Here is a 14,995-nt window from a genome sequence, read left to right on the forward strand (position 1 = left end):
TAAACACACACAGGTGTGGGGCTACCTAGCCAGCCTGCACAGCCTCACCCCCTCCCTGGCCTCTCGTGGAAGCTCTCCACCCTGACATTCCTGTCACGCATGTTTCAAATCCCCCTCCCCTCCATCTCCCATATAAGTCCACATACCCTAACCCAGGCAAAGCACCTGTTAATGGTCAACCGTAAGCAGCCAAGGCTGACCTTATTCCCACACCTTGTCCCAGATAGCCTCGATCTGAGTTTTTTTAATTAATTTATTTTTGGGTGGGGGGGTGGCGTGTCCAAGCAAAAACGGTCACAACACTGATGTCAGAGGAGGTCCCTTCCTCATAAAGCAATATGTACTTGAATGATCAATTGTCCGGTTCATTCAAACATTCTTACCCGATAAAAAGTTCATGTTTACTCGCCGTAAGTCTTTCCTGGGTGTGTAGGTGTTTGTTCATCGGTAGCTCTCTTGCCCCCTCTGGTGGGCAAATCTCAAACTACTTACTCTGTGGCATGGAGCATTATGGCTGTCATTGTGTGTGTGTGTGGTGTGTGTGTGTGTGCGTGCAAGCAAGCAGATGTTGGGCCGATCTCCACACCACAGCTATGTCTGTGCTCTGATGTCACCTGAATATGAAAAGCCTCTTGTGTTGACAGTTTTACCAGCAGCTCCAATCAGATCCTCCTCAGCCCTAACCTGTGACACCAATCACAGACATAGATTAGTTATTTGTCTTTTTTGAGCTATGAATACAGTACATGGCACTATTTACATCCTTTAATGTAAAAACGTATAAACCTTCGGCAACTCAACCTAGGTGTAAGTGAGCTGTATTGATTGTCGAGTCTGTAACTGGTAGAGAATCAAGCTGCGGGTGTTCCTGTGCTGCTCGCAGGCTGCACGAGGGCGCCGCAGACGAGGGCCTGGCGGGGGCGGAGCTCCTGCTGCAGCGGCAGGAGGAGGAGGTCCACAGGCTCCAGGCTCACCTGGCCCACCGCCTGTCCCGGGCCAACCTGTACCCCGGGGACGAGCCCCTGCCCCTGAGCCTGCCACGCACCTCCATGCTGGACCTCCGGGACCCACTCAGCACCTCCGCACACCGCAAGGCTAAGGTCCTGACGCTCAGCAATGATGCTCCTCATGGAGGACCACATAGTAGTGTGCTTTCCTTAAACATATTGTATACCTACTGTATTGAAATGTAACTAATACATTCAAAGGCACTCACTATCATACTGTTGCCTATGCACCCCCCCCCCCCCCCCCCCCCCTGCAGAATTTCTTTGGTCCTGAGTTTGTGAAGATGACCAGTGAGCCGTGTGTGCCTTTGATGGTTCCAGCGTCAATCATGGTGAGGACTTGCTTTGAGAAATGGACACCGTCTCGTCACATTTCATTGTCGTCTGACCGACGAGGAGCACATAAGACACGTTTGAAGAGAAACGATCCCTTTCCTCTCTCCTTTTTACTGTTTATTATATCGATCGATCTATCGATGGCTTTCTTTTGCTGGCTGCCTCTTGCTCGCAGGCTGCTGCACTATGATTGCATGAATGGTTTTGTGGCGGCGTTCACGTCCAAGACAGATTGCCCTAGGGGGACAGAATCACGTGGTGTTGATCTTCCGCGGCTCTCTTCATCTCTTCCTTCACCCCGCCCCGCATCTCCCCCCAGAACAAGCGAGGGAAGCCGGAGGAGGTGCAGAGGAAGGTGGGGGTGATCCTGCTGAGTGGCCAGAAGCTGGAGCTCAGCTGTGACGTCAAGGCCGTGTGCAAGGACGTGCTGGACATGGTGGTGGCCCACATCGGCCTGGTGGAGCACCACCTCTTCAGCCTAGCCTACCTCAGAGGTACGCACCGAGGAGGGGCCGGAGAGCGAGGGGGGCCTGGGGCAGGTTGATATCGCTGGGTGTCTTGTCATAAGCTGTGTGTGTGCTATGTTCCTGCTGTTTCCCCATAAAAAAAACCCTCATAAAAAGCGTGCTCACATTCAATATTGATCTGTCAGAGCCTGCACATTGGCTCCTCTAGGATGGAAGCGTGGCAAGTTCAGAACCAGGGAATGCATGTTATTTGTACTCGGGAGTAGGTTTACATCTTATTTCGGAACTGCGTGGTTTTGATGTTTGGATAAGGCAGTTTAGTTTTTGATATTGATTTTGTGTTTTTATTTATGAATGCTCACACACGAGTCACCTGTCCTAGGCTGCCACTCTGACGTCCCTGTCCACTTCTCTCTGACTGCAGATAACGAGTTCTTCTTCGTGGATCCTGATGCCAAGCTCTCCAAGGTGTCCCCGGAGGGCTGGAAGGAGGATCCCAAGAAGAAGAAAGTGGACGTCCCCTTTAATCTGTTCCTACGCATCAAGTTCTTCCTGAATGATGTCAACCTCATACAGTGAGAAAAAAATAACGAATTTGTCTAAACGTGTCTCCACAAACAGACCAAAAAGTCATTCTGGATGCCTTACTAGCGTGCATAGAATATTTGATGTCATCCCAGTATTCTCTGCTTTCTCCAGGCACACCATGACAAAACACCAGTACTACTTGCAGCTGAGGAAGGATATCCTGGAGGAGAGGGTGCGCTGCGACTCTGAGAACGCCATGATGCTGGCATCCCTGGCACTGCAGGCAGAGTTTGGTGACTACCAGTCTGAGGTAAGCCTCTACTGCAGTACTGTTCTTGTCAAGTCAAATCAACGTCACAAAACATCCAAAAAGGTTCTCACCTAGCAAAAGGGAAACATTCATGTATCATGCTCTGGCATGTTATTCCAACTGGACATTAGATTTACAAAGTGTATATTGCAATATTTTTGTATCATCGGGATAATTTCCCTCAGTAAAGTTCTACTTTACTCAACGGTCTAACTCATTGTTTCAGATCCACGGAAAGACCTATTTTAGATTAGAGCACTACCTTCCCGCCTCAATCCTAGACAAGATCGACCAGACATCTATCAAAGAAGAACTGCCCAAACTTCACAACACCTACTACGGGGTGTCCGAGTCGGAAGCAGAGTTTGAGTTCCTGAAGGTGTGTAAGAGGGGCCAGTACCAGTGTGTAGACCTGCACTCCATGGCAGACCTCTCGTCAGTACATAAGCCATATTCAAACCGGCCCGTTAGTGTTTGGTGTGGATGGTGTGGGCTGAGGAGGTCTGCTGTTTCCCCCCCCATGCAGGTGAGCCAGAGGCTGACTGAGTACGGCGTTCACCTCCACCGCGTCCTGCCTGAGAAGAGGTCCCAGACCGGCATCATGCTGGGGGTCTTCTCCAAGGGCGTGCTCATCTTCGAGATCCTCAACGCCAACCGCACCCCTGTGCTGAGGTTCCCCTGGAGGGAAACCAAGAAGATCTCTTTCACTGTATGCTTCTTCTTTTTCCCCAGCAATAGTGGAGAAATGATTTGGCTCGATGTCCTACGACGTGTCTACTGTACGACATGCAAACGAATGTGATGTCTGCACTCAGAAGCCTCATCTCTCACCTTCTGTTTGGCCTCAGAAAAAGAAGATCTGTCTTCAGAACACGTCGGACGGCATCAAGCACCTGTTCCAGACGGACAGCAACAGGACCTGTCAGTACCTGCTGCACCTTTGCTCCGCCCAGCACAAGTTCCACCTGCAGATGAAGGCCCGCCAGAACAACCAGGAGCTCCAGGATCTTGGTATGGGAGATGGTTGCAAGAAAGGGCAGAAATGGATAGTTATAATTGAAAGGAAATTGATGGTATATACATTACATGTGTGCAATATTAAAGACTGTATTTTACAAGTTAAAGAAGCACATTTCTCATTATAAACACAAAGCTATGTTTTTTTGGGGGGATATGCGCATGTGAGAGATTGCTGCTGATGTGCCCGCAGAGAACTCCCCCCTGAGCAGCCTGCAGTACTCTCTAGGACCTGGGGACGTGGAGGGCTTGGGTCGGGCCCTGAGCTCCTCCAGCCTGGCTCCCAGCTCCTCAGCCCGCTCAGACCCCGACCACCCAAAGAGGATCTCCTACTCCGAGATGGCACTGAACAAGGCCCACGGCGGGCGGCTCCGCTCCCCAGACGAGCCCCTCTTCCCTGGCTTCACCGGTGCTGGCGTTGGTGCCCAGCCCTCCTCCAGGCTCCTGTCCCGCTCCCATCACAACTTGGGCCAGGTGCCCGAGTCGCCCGAGCACCGGGCGGCCGTGGCAGCCCCAGCGGCGGGGCACTATGGTAGCCAGAGCGGGCTGAACCGGGCCCAGCTCCTGGCCTCTCACCACCAGCACCACCACAGAGCCAGCTCTGACACTGACTCCATCTCTGTGTCCAACCAGCAGAACATGTGAGTGACTAGTATCCAGGTTCACTGTGTTCCTGTGTTGATATCCAGCTGATAGGCTGTGTGTGCCCGATAAAGACTATGCAGCACAGTGTTTCCTAGTCCTGGTGAGACTCATTAGTGTGTTGGGAGGGGTGTGTGGAGGCTGGGGGGGGTGGGGGGGTGAGAAACATATTTTTCCTTTGCCTGGGGATTATCAGTGTTGCTACACACTTCTACCTCCAGGTTTTAATGAGCTCACTTGGGGCGACAGGCGTGTGTGTGTGTCTATATGCGTGTGTGTGTAGGTGTGTGTGTGTAGCTGTGTGCAGTCATCTGTGCTCTGCTGACTTGTTTTTGTGTGCCAGTTTGTCTGTCTCATCTCAATCCCGCCAGACTTTCGGGTGGAGTAAAACCCACTCTGGTACAGAACAGAAAAGGCCCTCAGGCTCACAAGCCAGGACTGCTAGAAAGTCACTTTTTCAAACTTTGAGTTGATGAAGGGGTTTTTAAGTATTCTTTGAGATCCAGTCTGATTGTGGCTTCAATCAGAATGCCCCGCCACCTCTTATACTTACTCTCCAGCCCAACTCCTATCTGAAAAACACATCACATAATAACGCAGTTCTAATGTTCTTTGTTGCATTCTGCTTCCCTCTCTCCTCCCCCTCCCTATCCAGTGTGTTTGGCTCTCCAGCCCCAAGCAGCTGGAGTCTCAAGAGGTTCAAGAAGGAGTCCGACTCCTCCTCCATGGAAGACTCCGGCCACGCCTATGTAGTAGGTAAGGACAGTCTCCCTAGCAACAAAGAGACACCAGCCCGGCCCAAAACGTCCCTCTGCGCAGAGGGTCAAAATCACTTCATCGGTGCAGGCCGGTTCAGAAGTTCCACACGGCCTATTAGAGGAGGAGCAGAAATGAGCCAGGGAGAAGGGGAGGGGGAGCAGGAAGGGAAGCCATGGGCAGGCTGGAGCTCTCACTCTCTCCTGCTCATCTACCCTTCTCCTTCCTGCCTGTCTCCCCATCGCTCGCTCTCCTCTCAGATCAGTGGCGAGAAGGGGTCGGGTCTTAGGACACACCTCTCCCTTTGTTTTTGGTCTTCGCAAAGGAGAGGAAGAGTTTCGCCAACTGAATTGAACCCCGCTTACGTAACTGTTATTCATTGGCTGAATCCGGAGTTTGATCAATGCCCGTTTTTGTGTGGCTGAATGTCTGTTTGTTTTCGAAACCAGACCGACAACATTTATATTAGCATGCTAAAATAAGATGACTGTCATTCTACAGGAAGTCGTGTTTGTTCTCTAGGATAGCGTGTGTGTGTGTGTATATAGACAGTCATTGTATTCATACACACACGCAGGCAGACAGACTGGCAAGACACTCACTCTTTTGGTCTCTTCTCAGGAGTGAACATGCATAGCTCCGGTTTGCCCTCAACGCCTGCCTCGCTGTCCGTCAACAGTAAGTCTGTTTCCCTCCTCTTCAATCCTTCCCTTCTCATCCCCTCTGTTACCCGTGACCGATTGTTTTAACTAGGTTTTGGACTTGAGCTTCACATGTAATCCCCATCATCTATCTTGGGGGTTTAAATGCTGCCATTGCTGTGTATCTTTCCCATCTTTGTGGAACCAACAGAGAGAGCTTCAGAGAAGACTCGAGTCCACTGGTTCAGCGTTCTATCATGTGGAATGCTGTGTGTCCCTCCTGCGCTCTCAGCCCAAAGCTCTGGCTCCTGTCCCTCTTGTTGAATAGCTTCATGCTTGGCACCCAACGTGTGACCTTCCTTTTCATCCCTGCTTGGCCTCTGTGAGGGCCCCATTAGCCAGCGGCACCAGAGGCCTGGCCTGTCAACACGGCCCATGTCCGGCTGCCTGACAGTTATTTATGGATACGCTGAAGCCTTAAGACCCTATTACATCCCCTGTGAAACGGATTCGCCATGCTCTGACCATGTAACACAGGCTGTTCTCTGGTTACACCCCACCACCACCACCACCACCAACTGACATCCCCTCTCTGGAGCTAACAGAGCAGACATTAATCTTCCTCCTTTGTGATAGGCCAGAGGCAATGTCGGTCAGATATTTTTTTATGTTTTGATAAGTGATGTATTCAGCTTGAGGCGCCCGGGGAATGTTGAAGGCACCTCAATGTTGCTCCCTCCTCCTCACACACTCACACTCTGACTACCCCCCCTCCCCCTTTTGCTTTTCCATTTCATGCAGATTCCCTAAAAAAGAAGCTGAACGCCTTGCCTTCCCTGGAGAGAGAAATTACAACCATAAATCTGAAGAAGGATGTGAAGTATGGCCTTGGTGAGTGTGTGTGTGTGTGTGTGTGTGTGTGTGTGTGTATGTGTGTCGTCAGCTCTGGAATAACTCCATCCCGCAGAACGGAAGTCATATATCCCAGAGGGTGTTGGCCATGCCGACACTCAGGCTCCAATAAAAGGCCTAGGGTTCTACCATGAGAGGGTTATCAGGCCCAGTGCAGACAGTCTTCAGTAGACGCCAACACATGTATTTCCAGCTGCCAAGGCCTGAGTGGCTATAAGACGTGGAGACTGATGTGTCCCCAGACCAGACGGGCCAGCTTGTGATTCAGCTGAATCCTCCGCTAAAAGGCCACCCGCTGACGAGCTGTAGTTTCCTTCCTGAAGCGGGGGTGTGGCTGAGAGCCAGTGAGGGTGTACTGCTCTGACTGTGGGACTGTGTGTGTGGCTGAGAGCCAGTGAGGGTGTACTGCTCTGACTGTGGGACTGTGTGTGTGGCTGAGAGCCAGTGAGGGTGTACTGCTCTGACTGTGGGACTGTGGGTGTGGCTGAGAGCCAGTGAGGGTGTACTGCTCTGACTGTGGGACTGTGTGTGTGGCTGAGAGCCAGTGAGGGTGTACTGCTCTGACTGTGGGACTGTGGGTGTGGCTGAGAGCCAGTGAGGGTGTACTGCTCTGACTGTGGGACTGTGTGTGTGGCTGAGAGCCAGTGAGGGTGTACTGCTCTGACTGTGGGACTGTGGGTGTGGCTGAGAGCCAGTGAGGGTGTACTGCTCTGACTGTGGGACTGTGGGTGTGGCTGAGAGCCAGTGAGGGTGTACTGCTCTGACTGTGGGACTGTGGGTGTGGCTGAGAGCCAGTGAGGGTGTACTGCTCTGACTGTGGGACTGTGTGTGTGGCTGAGAGCCAGTGAGGGTGTACTGCTCTGACTGTGGGACTGTGTGTGCGCGTGCGCAGGCTTCCAGATCGTAGGGGGGGAGAACTCGGGCCGCGTAGACCTGGGCACTATCGTCAGCTCCATCACCCCTGGAGGGCCGGCTGATGTCGACGGCTCCCTCAAGCCAGGTCTGTGAGGGGCTGGAAGGAGAGCGCATGTCACCCCCACCTGACGACACTGTTCACTTCTCCATTACAGCCCAGCCTCAGCGTGTGTGTGTGTGTGTGTGTGTGTGTGTCAGACAATCTACTGGTCTGTGTCAAAACACGTGTTGACACAGCTGACACAGTTCCAGGGGCATAGGTTGGATTTCTGATTTGGGTTGGACACATTTATTTTCATAGGTAATTGGTTAGTTAGAGGACAAGTAGTAGGTCATTTTTTTACATTTACATTTAGTCATTTTAGCAGACGCTCTTATCCAGAGCGATTTACAGACTTACCGCCAAATAAGCCAGGTAGGCCATGTGTACAGATAATATAATACTTTTGAGCATATTTCACTCCACCTTTTGATTTTCAAAACGGCAATCATTTACAAATGTTTGCGGAGAAATGCCCTACCCATTTATGATGAAACCTATGCCCCTGAACAGAACCCCTTTTGCACATTGTGATGCTGGGTCTTCAACATTTGATCAGTGGTGTTGTGTCTAGTGTCATTGACTGGTGTGCATGCGTGTGTGTGTTCCACAGGGGACCGTCTCCTCTCTGTGAATGATGTGGACCTGGAGGGCCTGCCTCACTCCACAGCCATACAGGTCCTCCAGAATGCCCCTGACGACGTGACCCTGGTAGTCTCCCAGCCAAAGGAGAGGCTGTATGAAGGTAGGATAGTCTGGCAGAGAGAGGCTGTATGAAGGTAGGATAGTCTGGCAGAGAGAGGCTGTATGAAGGTAGGATAGTCTGGCAGAGAGAGGCTGTATGAAGGTAGGATAGTCTGGCAGAGAGAGGGGGCAGTAGCTATGCGAGGCATGACAGGTCTCACTAACCGTCTCCCTGTTGTGTCTGACAGGGTCTCTCTCGGGGTGTGTTCCATACGAGAGCAAGCCTCCCACTGTGTCCTCCGGCCAGCAACAGGACCTGGACTTTGAGTCCTCCTCCTCCTCCTCCGAGCAGGCAGACGGAGGCAGTCCCAGCCCGCCTCCCCCCAGCGAGCCCACCCCCCCCTCCAGATCCCCGGTCCAACAGCGCGACGACAACCTCGGCTCGGAAGACTCCAAAACCAACCCCGCCCCCACCCCTCCCCAGGTCCCTGTTAACGGCATTCACCACAACCCGCCTCCAGATGGCGCCACAGCCCACGCTCCAGCGCTTGGTCTGGAGGCCGGCCCACCAGCCCTGCCACCCAAAACCAGGAAGCCCAAACCCCCCGAGGTTCCCAAAGACTCGGAGCACTCTGACAGAGGGGACTCTGACATGGATGAGATGACTCATCCCAGTAGTCACGACAAGCTCAAAGTGAAAAAGGTAGGGTCAGTGACACCCAACCACAGCACTGCCTCAGTCTCAGTCAAAGCAACTAACTGAAATCGGAGAAGAGTTTTGAATATGTTGCACAACGTCCGAGACATGTATGCCCCGTGATAATGATTTTGAGTTCACGTCCTTTCGCCTCGCGTCACGCGCGTTTACCGAACTGCCTTTTTTTCTTTGCGACAAAAGTCGCCCACCTGCTTTTGACTGTCCGTGAAACTAACGACGACATTAGTGTGCTTGCATTCATCGTTTGGTTCTCGATGCCAATGCAAGACCACTCTGAACTGTGCAGGCCGCATGCCTCTTTTCGGAATGCCCTGACCGTCCTTATTCCCCACAGCCTTCTCGGCTGGCCCCCTCTGTCTGCACGGCCCGCCTGTTAGCAACACTACCTTTACTGTCTTCTCTGTTTGCAGGACTTATCTCCCCACAGCCTCATGGAAAAACTAAGTGGTAATGACCCAGGGGTCAATAGTCTCCAACCAGGAGATCTATTTGACGTTGAGCTGTCCAAAAAGGACAGCAGCCTGGGCATAAGTGTCACGGTACTGTTCGGAAAGGTTTTCACTCTCTCTTTTGTTTTTGCTCCCTTCCCCCTCCTCATCTTGTGACTCGTGTGTGTGTGTGTGTGTGTGTTTTTGTCCCACAACCCGCAGTCTGCTCTCACAACTCTCCGCTTGGCTTCATGTTAGTACATTGTCACGCTCTATCTCTCGCATGCAGCTTTTCAAATTCAGCTTTTTTCAATTAATGAAAAAGTGTATGTTCTAAAGCCTGGGATCCATACACGGGTGTTTTTCAGAAGGGTAGGACACACTGCAGAGGACTGGGCGTGTTTTAAGACCCTTGCTCGTGCCTGGTTAGACGTCTAGCTGAACGTGATTGGCTGCAGTGTGACCCGTGTGATTTCCTGCTATGTGATTCTCCTGTAACTCCATGATTGTGCCAGCATGCTTTCTTGTCTAGGAGCAACAGCTTCTCTTCAGTGCAGCCTTACTGAGCCAGCCCCCTAGACCACATGCAGGGGTTCCATGTAGTTTATAAAGTGCTCCCCATAGAGCTCAGGGTGTATGGCATCACCAATGAGTAATTTGCCCATTTTCGATCTTATTAAGGAAGAGTATAGTGAATGTAAGGCGGGGGTAGGGCCTGGGTTAGAGAAGTAACAACCCGACTTGCACGAGCTTTTCACGTCATGTGATCTTCCACGCTGATCTCCCGCTTCACCGGCACAGCGCCATGATTGGAAAGCAATGAGCAGGACTTAGACTCATCTGATCATTCCACTTTAACCTCATCGTAGTCCTTCTCCAGCTCCGTAACATGCCACACAGCCAGTCATGTCCACCTCCCGCCCCATCCCACACACAGGTCAACCCTGAGCCTGCTCTGGGTGAGCTCTAACTGTTCTCTGTCTCTCTAGGGGGGGGTCAACACCAGTGTGAGACACGGGGGGGTGTATGTGAAGGCCATCATCCCTAAAGGAGCTGCAGAACTGGACGGACGGATCCAGAAGGGTGAGCGATGAGGAGCTGGACCAATAGAAATGGAGAAGGAAAGAGAGAGAGAGAGAGCGAGAGCGAGAGAACAGTGAAAAGGTCCAATCAGATTGGATTTGTAAAGCCCTTTTTACAATCAGTCACAGAGGGCTTCACATACACCCATTAGAACTGCACCTTCAAGGAAGACCAGGAGAAAGGGGCCATAGTAATCACAAAGACACGGATACTTGTATCATGCAAATGCCCTGATCCTAAATATGACCAAAAACCTGAAAGGAGACTTGATCCAAAGTTGCCTCCTCAGAGAACACGCGGTGTGAGGGAGGTTTGTGGTCACGACTGTGTTGTGAACATGCCTCTGTGCTCTCCCAGGGGACCGTGTGGTGGCGGTCAACGGGAAGAGTCTGGAGGGAGCCACTCACAGGCAGGCTGTGGAGACCCTGAGAGACACCGGACAGGTCAGGCATGATTTATACGTGGCTCCAGGGTTGTGGTATGGCATTTATATCCATTTCAGCCGTTCAGTAGACACTTTAACGGCAACTTAGAATGAGTGTGTTTGTTTAGTGTGGCGACCATCTTGAATACGGGCCGTGCAATAACTATTAAAACTGACAGGTTGATTGGAGGTGTTTATCATCTCGTTCCTCCCCTGTACCTCACTCACCTCTCCTCTCAACCCCCCCTTCCCCTCCTTCCTCAGACGGTCCACCTGCTCCTGGAGAAGGGCCAGCTGCCTGTGGACAGCGTCCACGCCCCCCTGACCCCCAAGAGCACCCCACCCTGTGGGACCAAGGACCAGGCCCAGGCTCCAGAGCCCAAACTCAAACCAGAGTACAGCTTCATAACAAAAGGTACAGCACACAATACAAACAACCTAACGGAGAGCAAGGCTGGAGAGAAGGCACGAAACTACATGGATGCATGTTTTGCCAGTGGCACCCCGCCATTCACTTCTGCTTAGAGTTTAATACGTGTGTGTGTGTGTGTGTTCTTGTCTCAAGACAACGTGTTTGAGGTAGGCCTGCTGAAGAACTCGTCAGGTCTGGGCTTCAGCTTCAGTCGAGAGGAGAGCCCCCCCGACCAGTCTGCCGGCTCCAGCATGGTCAGGGTGAAGAAGCTGTTCCCCGGGCAACCAGCGGCGGAGAGCGGCCTCATCGACGTGGGCGACGTCATCCTCCGTGTCAACCAGACGCCCCTGCGAGGGCTCTCGCAGCACGTACGTTCCAGCCAACGCAAAAACACGACCCGACATTTGTACATTCGCAAAACTGCGCGTCACGTAGGTTCCAGCTGTCCTGATTGGCCGTCCCTGTGTTAGGAGGTGATCTCAGCTCTGCGCGGGACGGGACGGGACGTGATGCTGCAGCTCTGCAGACCCGAACACGGCCTCCTGCCTGAGATGGACACCTCGGCTCAGGTGAGGCTCAGCCGCGCTTTTGACGACAGGCCACCCCGTGACGGTACGACTGGTAAACGTAGAACCTTTTTATGCTATCCCCCCCCCCCCCCCCCCCCCCCCCAAGACCCCCATGTCGTCCCCTCGCAAGGAGCTGGCGGTCCAGCCGGAAGCCAGCCTCGGCCTGGCCAAGAAGCCGTCTCCAGTGGGCGGCGGCGAGGGCAAGAGGCGCCTGGGGATGGTGGAGGAGGCCCTGGAGAGGGTGCACCTCAAGAGCCACGGCCGCAGGGACAGCTACAGCGACAGCACCGAGGGAGACGACGAGGAGGTGGAGGAGGCCTTCAGCCCCGCCCTGGAGCAGACCAGACAAGCCTGGGACCGGAGTATCTACCAGACCCCCAGCGAGAGCCTGGGCCCCGGCCGCGTCGGCCAGCTGGAGAACCCCTCCGAGCTGGATGACACCCTCCGCTCGGCCTACTACTCCCCTGACCTGTCTATGTGCAGGTCCGGCCTGAGGTAGGAGACTCTCGCCGGACGAGGCCGCTGTGGCTTCTCACTGTGTGTCCACGTGCTTGCGCGTGTGACTGTGGTCTGTGACCTTACAGAAGCCCGTGCTGAGGCCGTGACCTTGATCTTCCGGATCTCTCCGCAGGTCCTCGTCCTCCCCCCTGACGCCTGATCTGGAGGGCCCACCTCAGCCCATGATCTCCTCCCCAGACACCCCCAGCCCACAGCCCCTCCCTCCCCCTCTGCCCACACCCCTCAATCTCATCATGTCTACCAACGGCCAGGACGGGGAAGAGTTTGTGCCTGTAAGAGGGACAGACTGCTGGGGAGGAGGGGGCTGGGGGCTTGGGGAGAGGATCTAGTACACACACTGTCCTGCTACTTGTATTGACAAATGTCAATTTAATCGTGTTTAGATATGTTGCCTCCAGCTGGTTTAGCCTGTCCAATTTGGTGATGTTGTGAACCTGCTCTTCAGGACGTGGAGGTCAAAGTGTCTCTGGTCAAGTCGGATAAAGGGAGCCTGGGCTTCACTCTGACTAAAGGAAATGACCTGGGCTGCTACATCCATGACATCATCCAGGATCCGGCCAAGGGAGACGGCAGGCTGAGGCCAGGAGACCGAATGATCATGGTAGTGTTTCTTCACTGGAATGAAACTGTCTGTATTGGAACCAAGTTAGCTTGTATGTTCATACACATATATCAGTGTACATAATTGAAGAAAACTCATGAAGTTGTCGACTAAATACTGGACGGAAACTATCAGTATTTTGAATTAGTAAGCCTGCATGTTAAAGAGAGCATGGGTCACAGTACAATCCCTCAGTATTGTGTAAACCATTTCATTTTAACTTAACCAGCCAGCAACCTTTAGTGTTCATGTGATGATGGACATCTCCCTGACTCCTCCCCCTCCTCCCTGGCAGGTGAACAACACTGATGTGTCCAACATGGGCCACACGGAGGTGGTGAACCTGGTGAGGGCGGCCCCCCGGGTGGTGGACCTGGTGGTGGGGAGGGTCCTGGAGCCCCCCAAGCCCCCCATAGAGGCCCACCTGCTGCCAGACATCTGCTTTCAATGCCAGGACCAAACCCTGGGTAAGGTTTGGTTGACCACACTGGTATGATTCGCACACAAACAGCAGAGAGGATCTAGTATCATGACGTCACCAATTGCACTTTCCACTTGGGGAAATGTTGAAATCTGACGTACAGATGTATTCAAAATGTCCCACACAACCAACAGATGGCAGTACTGTTGTGGCTGTGGAGTTGCCACATTATTACATTTGATGCATTGACACTAACAAGAACATACCTGTAATAGTCCGTATAGGGCATATTATATATCCCTAGGGGCAATTATGATCAAAATCGACTTCCGTTGTTCTGTCGTACATCCTCGATAATGAGAATGAAACAAAGCCTCATTTTGAGAGAGAACACACTCAAGGTGCACCCGAGACAAATGTCTTTTTAAGAATCCTGCGACAGCCTCGTTCCCTGGCCCTCTGTCCAGAGGAAATGTCCCTGCTCTCACTACACAGCCTGAAGGCAGTACAAACAGCAGACCTGATGAGCCCCATCTTCATGCCCCCTGCCGGCTGCCCAACTCCTGCAGGTCTGGTGCTGGACGGTGGGAGTGACAGTGCATACGGGGTGCTGTTCATCAAGGACATCCTGCCTGGCTCTGCCGTGTCCGAGGAGGGCAGCCTGAGGCAGCTGGACCTCGTCCACTACATCAACGGGGCTCCCACGGTGGACCTGACCCTCAGCGAGAGCACCAGACTGCTGGAGCTCTCGCTCAGAGACCTCGCGCTCAAGGCCACCAGGTAGGCTCAGATGCAGAGCCAGCCAGCTGCAGTGTCACGTGGAGGGGAGCCATGGCTCAAGTTTCCAACTTTCGACCAAAGGCAGATGAAAGTGGTTGTTGTGTCATGTTGATGTGCCTTCCTCATCTTCCACAGGGATGGAAAGCCGGTTTCCCCTGAGCAGAGAAGTATCTCATCTCAGAACATCAGCAGCACAAACTTCTCCACGAGTATGAATGGTACATATGAGATTTGAAAGGAAGGCCACGTTAAAGAAACCATTAGTGATCTTGCTTTTTTTTTTATGCAATGTGATGAAGCAATGTGATGGTTGTTTTCCTTGTGTGGTTGAAGGTTATCTCCATGGAGACGATCGCAGAGATACAGAAGCTCTGTGTCCTTTAGAGGTAAACACCCTGATACCTGCCTAGTGGAGAATCAGACATTGTGTTTTCCAGGAATGTGTCTGCTTAGACAAAAACCTCAAATCTAATACTGCATCTTTATAAAACATAAACATATATAAGTTTTCTTGAAATCCCTTTGTTTTGAAGGACCATTTTTTCTTGTTTTGTGTGCCACACGTACAGGAGGAACTCATTGACCTGGATCTGAAGAAGCCTGTTTCTGGAGGCCTGGGCTTCTCTGTGATTGGTGGAGAGAGGGGCATCTTTGTAAAGTCCATTACCCCTGGAGGAGTAGCAGACAACTCAGGCAGGCTGCAAGTGGGCGACAGGTTACTGAAGGTAGATTTTGGTCAATTGTGGATTCATTATCCTCCATGAATTCTCATGCAATACATGTTA

General features: G+C 52.4%; 1 protein-coding gene across 5 annotated transcripts in view; it reads left to right on the forward strand.

The window, feature by feature from the left end:
* ptpn13 (protein tyrosine phosphatase non-receptor type 13) overlaps nt 1-14,995 on the forward strand; it is a 39,897-nt gene that overhangs the window by 21,195 nt on the left and 3,707 nt on the right. For 3 of the 5 annotated variants that reach the window (XM_067249986.1, XM_067249988.1, XM_067249987.1), the window contains exons 10-38: nt 884-1,100; nt 1,265-1,339; nt 1,663-1,837; nt 2,235-2,385; nt 2,510-2,648; nt 2,875-3,027; nt 3,175-3,357; nt 3,497-3,659; nt 3,859-4,306; nt 4,963-5,063; nt 5,685-5,741; nt 6,506-6,595; nt 7,509-7,616; nt 8,185-8,316; nt 8,504-8,958; nt 9,384-9,512; nt 10,391-10,484; nt 10,842-10,927; nt 11,173-11,323; nt 11,474-11,688; nt 11,791-11,889; nt 11,996-12,384; nt 12,521-12,680; nt 12,854-13,009; nt 13,305-13,476; nt 14,000-14,210; nt 14,346-14,428; nt 14,544-14,596; nt 14,780-14,935. In XM_067249986.1, the coding sequence (XP_067106087.1) occupies nt 884-1,100; nt 1,265-1,339; nt 1,663-1,837; nt 2,235-2,385; nt 2,510-2,648; nt 2,875-3,027; nt 3,175-3,357; nt 3,497-3,659; nt 3,859-4,306; nt 4,963-5,063; nt 5,685-5,741; nt 6,506-6,595; nt 7,509-7,616; nt 8,185-8,316; nt 8,504-8,958; nt 9,384-9,512; nt 10,391-10,484; nt 10,842-10,927; nt 11,173-11,323; nt 11,474-11,688; nt 11,791-11,889; nt 11,996-12,384; nt 12,521-12,680; nt 12,854-13,009; nt 13,305-13,476; nt 14,000-14,210; nt 14,346-14,428; nt 14,544-14,596; nt 14,780-14,935 (4,801 nt within the window). The remainder of the gene's footprint in view (nt 1-883; nt 1,101-1,264; nt 1,340-1,662; nt 1,838-2,234; nt 2,386-2,509; nt 2,649-2,874; nt 3,028-3,174; nt 3,358-3,496; nt 3,660-3,858; nt 4,307-4,962; nt 5,064-5,684; nt 5,742-6,505; nt 6,596-7,508; nt 7,617-8,184; nt 8,317-8,503; nt 8,959-9,383; nt 9,513-10,390; nt 10,485-10,841; nt 10,928-11,172; nt 11,324-11,473; nt 11,689-11,790; nt 11,890-11,995; nt 12,385-12,520; nt 12,681-12,853; nt 13,010-13,304; nt 13,477-13,999; nt 14,211-14,345; nt 14,429-14,543; nt 14,597-14,779; nt 14,936-14,995) is intronic. The other 2 variants (XM_067249990.1, XM_067249989.1) reach the window with 2 other exon arrangements.

The sequence above is a fragment of the Osmerus mordax genome, chromosome 14 (assembly GCF_038355195.1).
Source record: "Osmerus mordax isolate fOsmMor3 chromosome 14, fOsmMor3.pri, whole genome shotgun sequence".
In the NCBI taxonomy this organism is placed as follows: Eukaryota; Metazoa; Chordata; class Actinopteri; order Osmeriformes; family Osmeridae; genus Osmerus; species Osmerus mordax.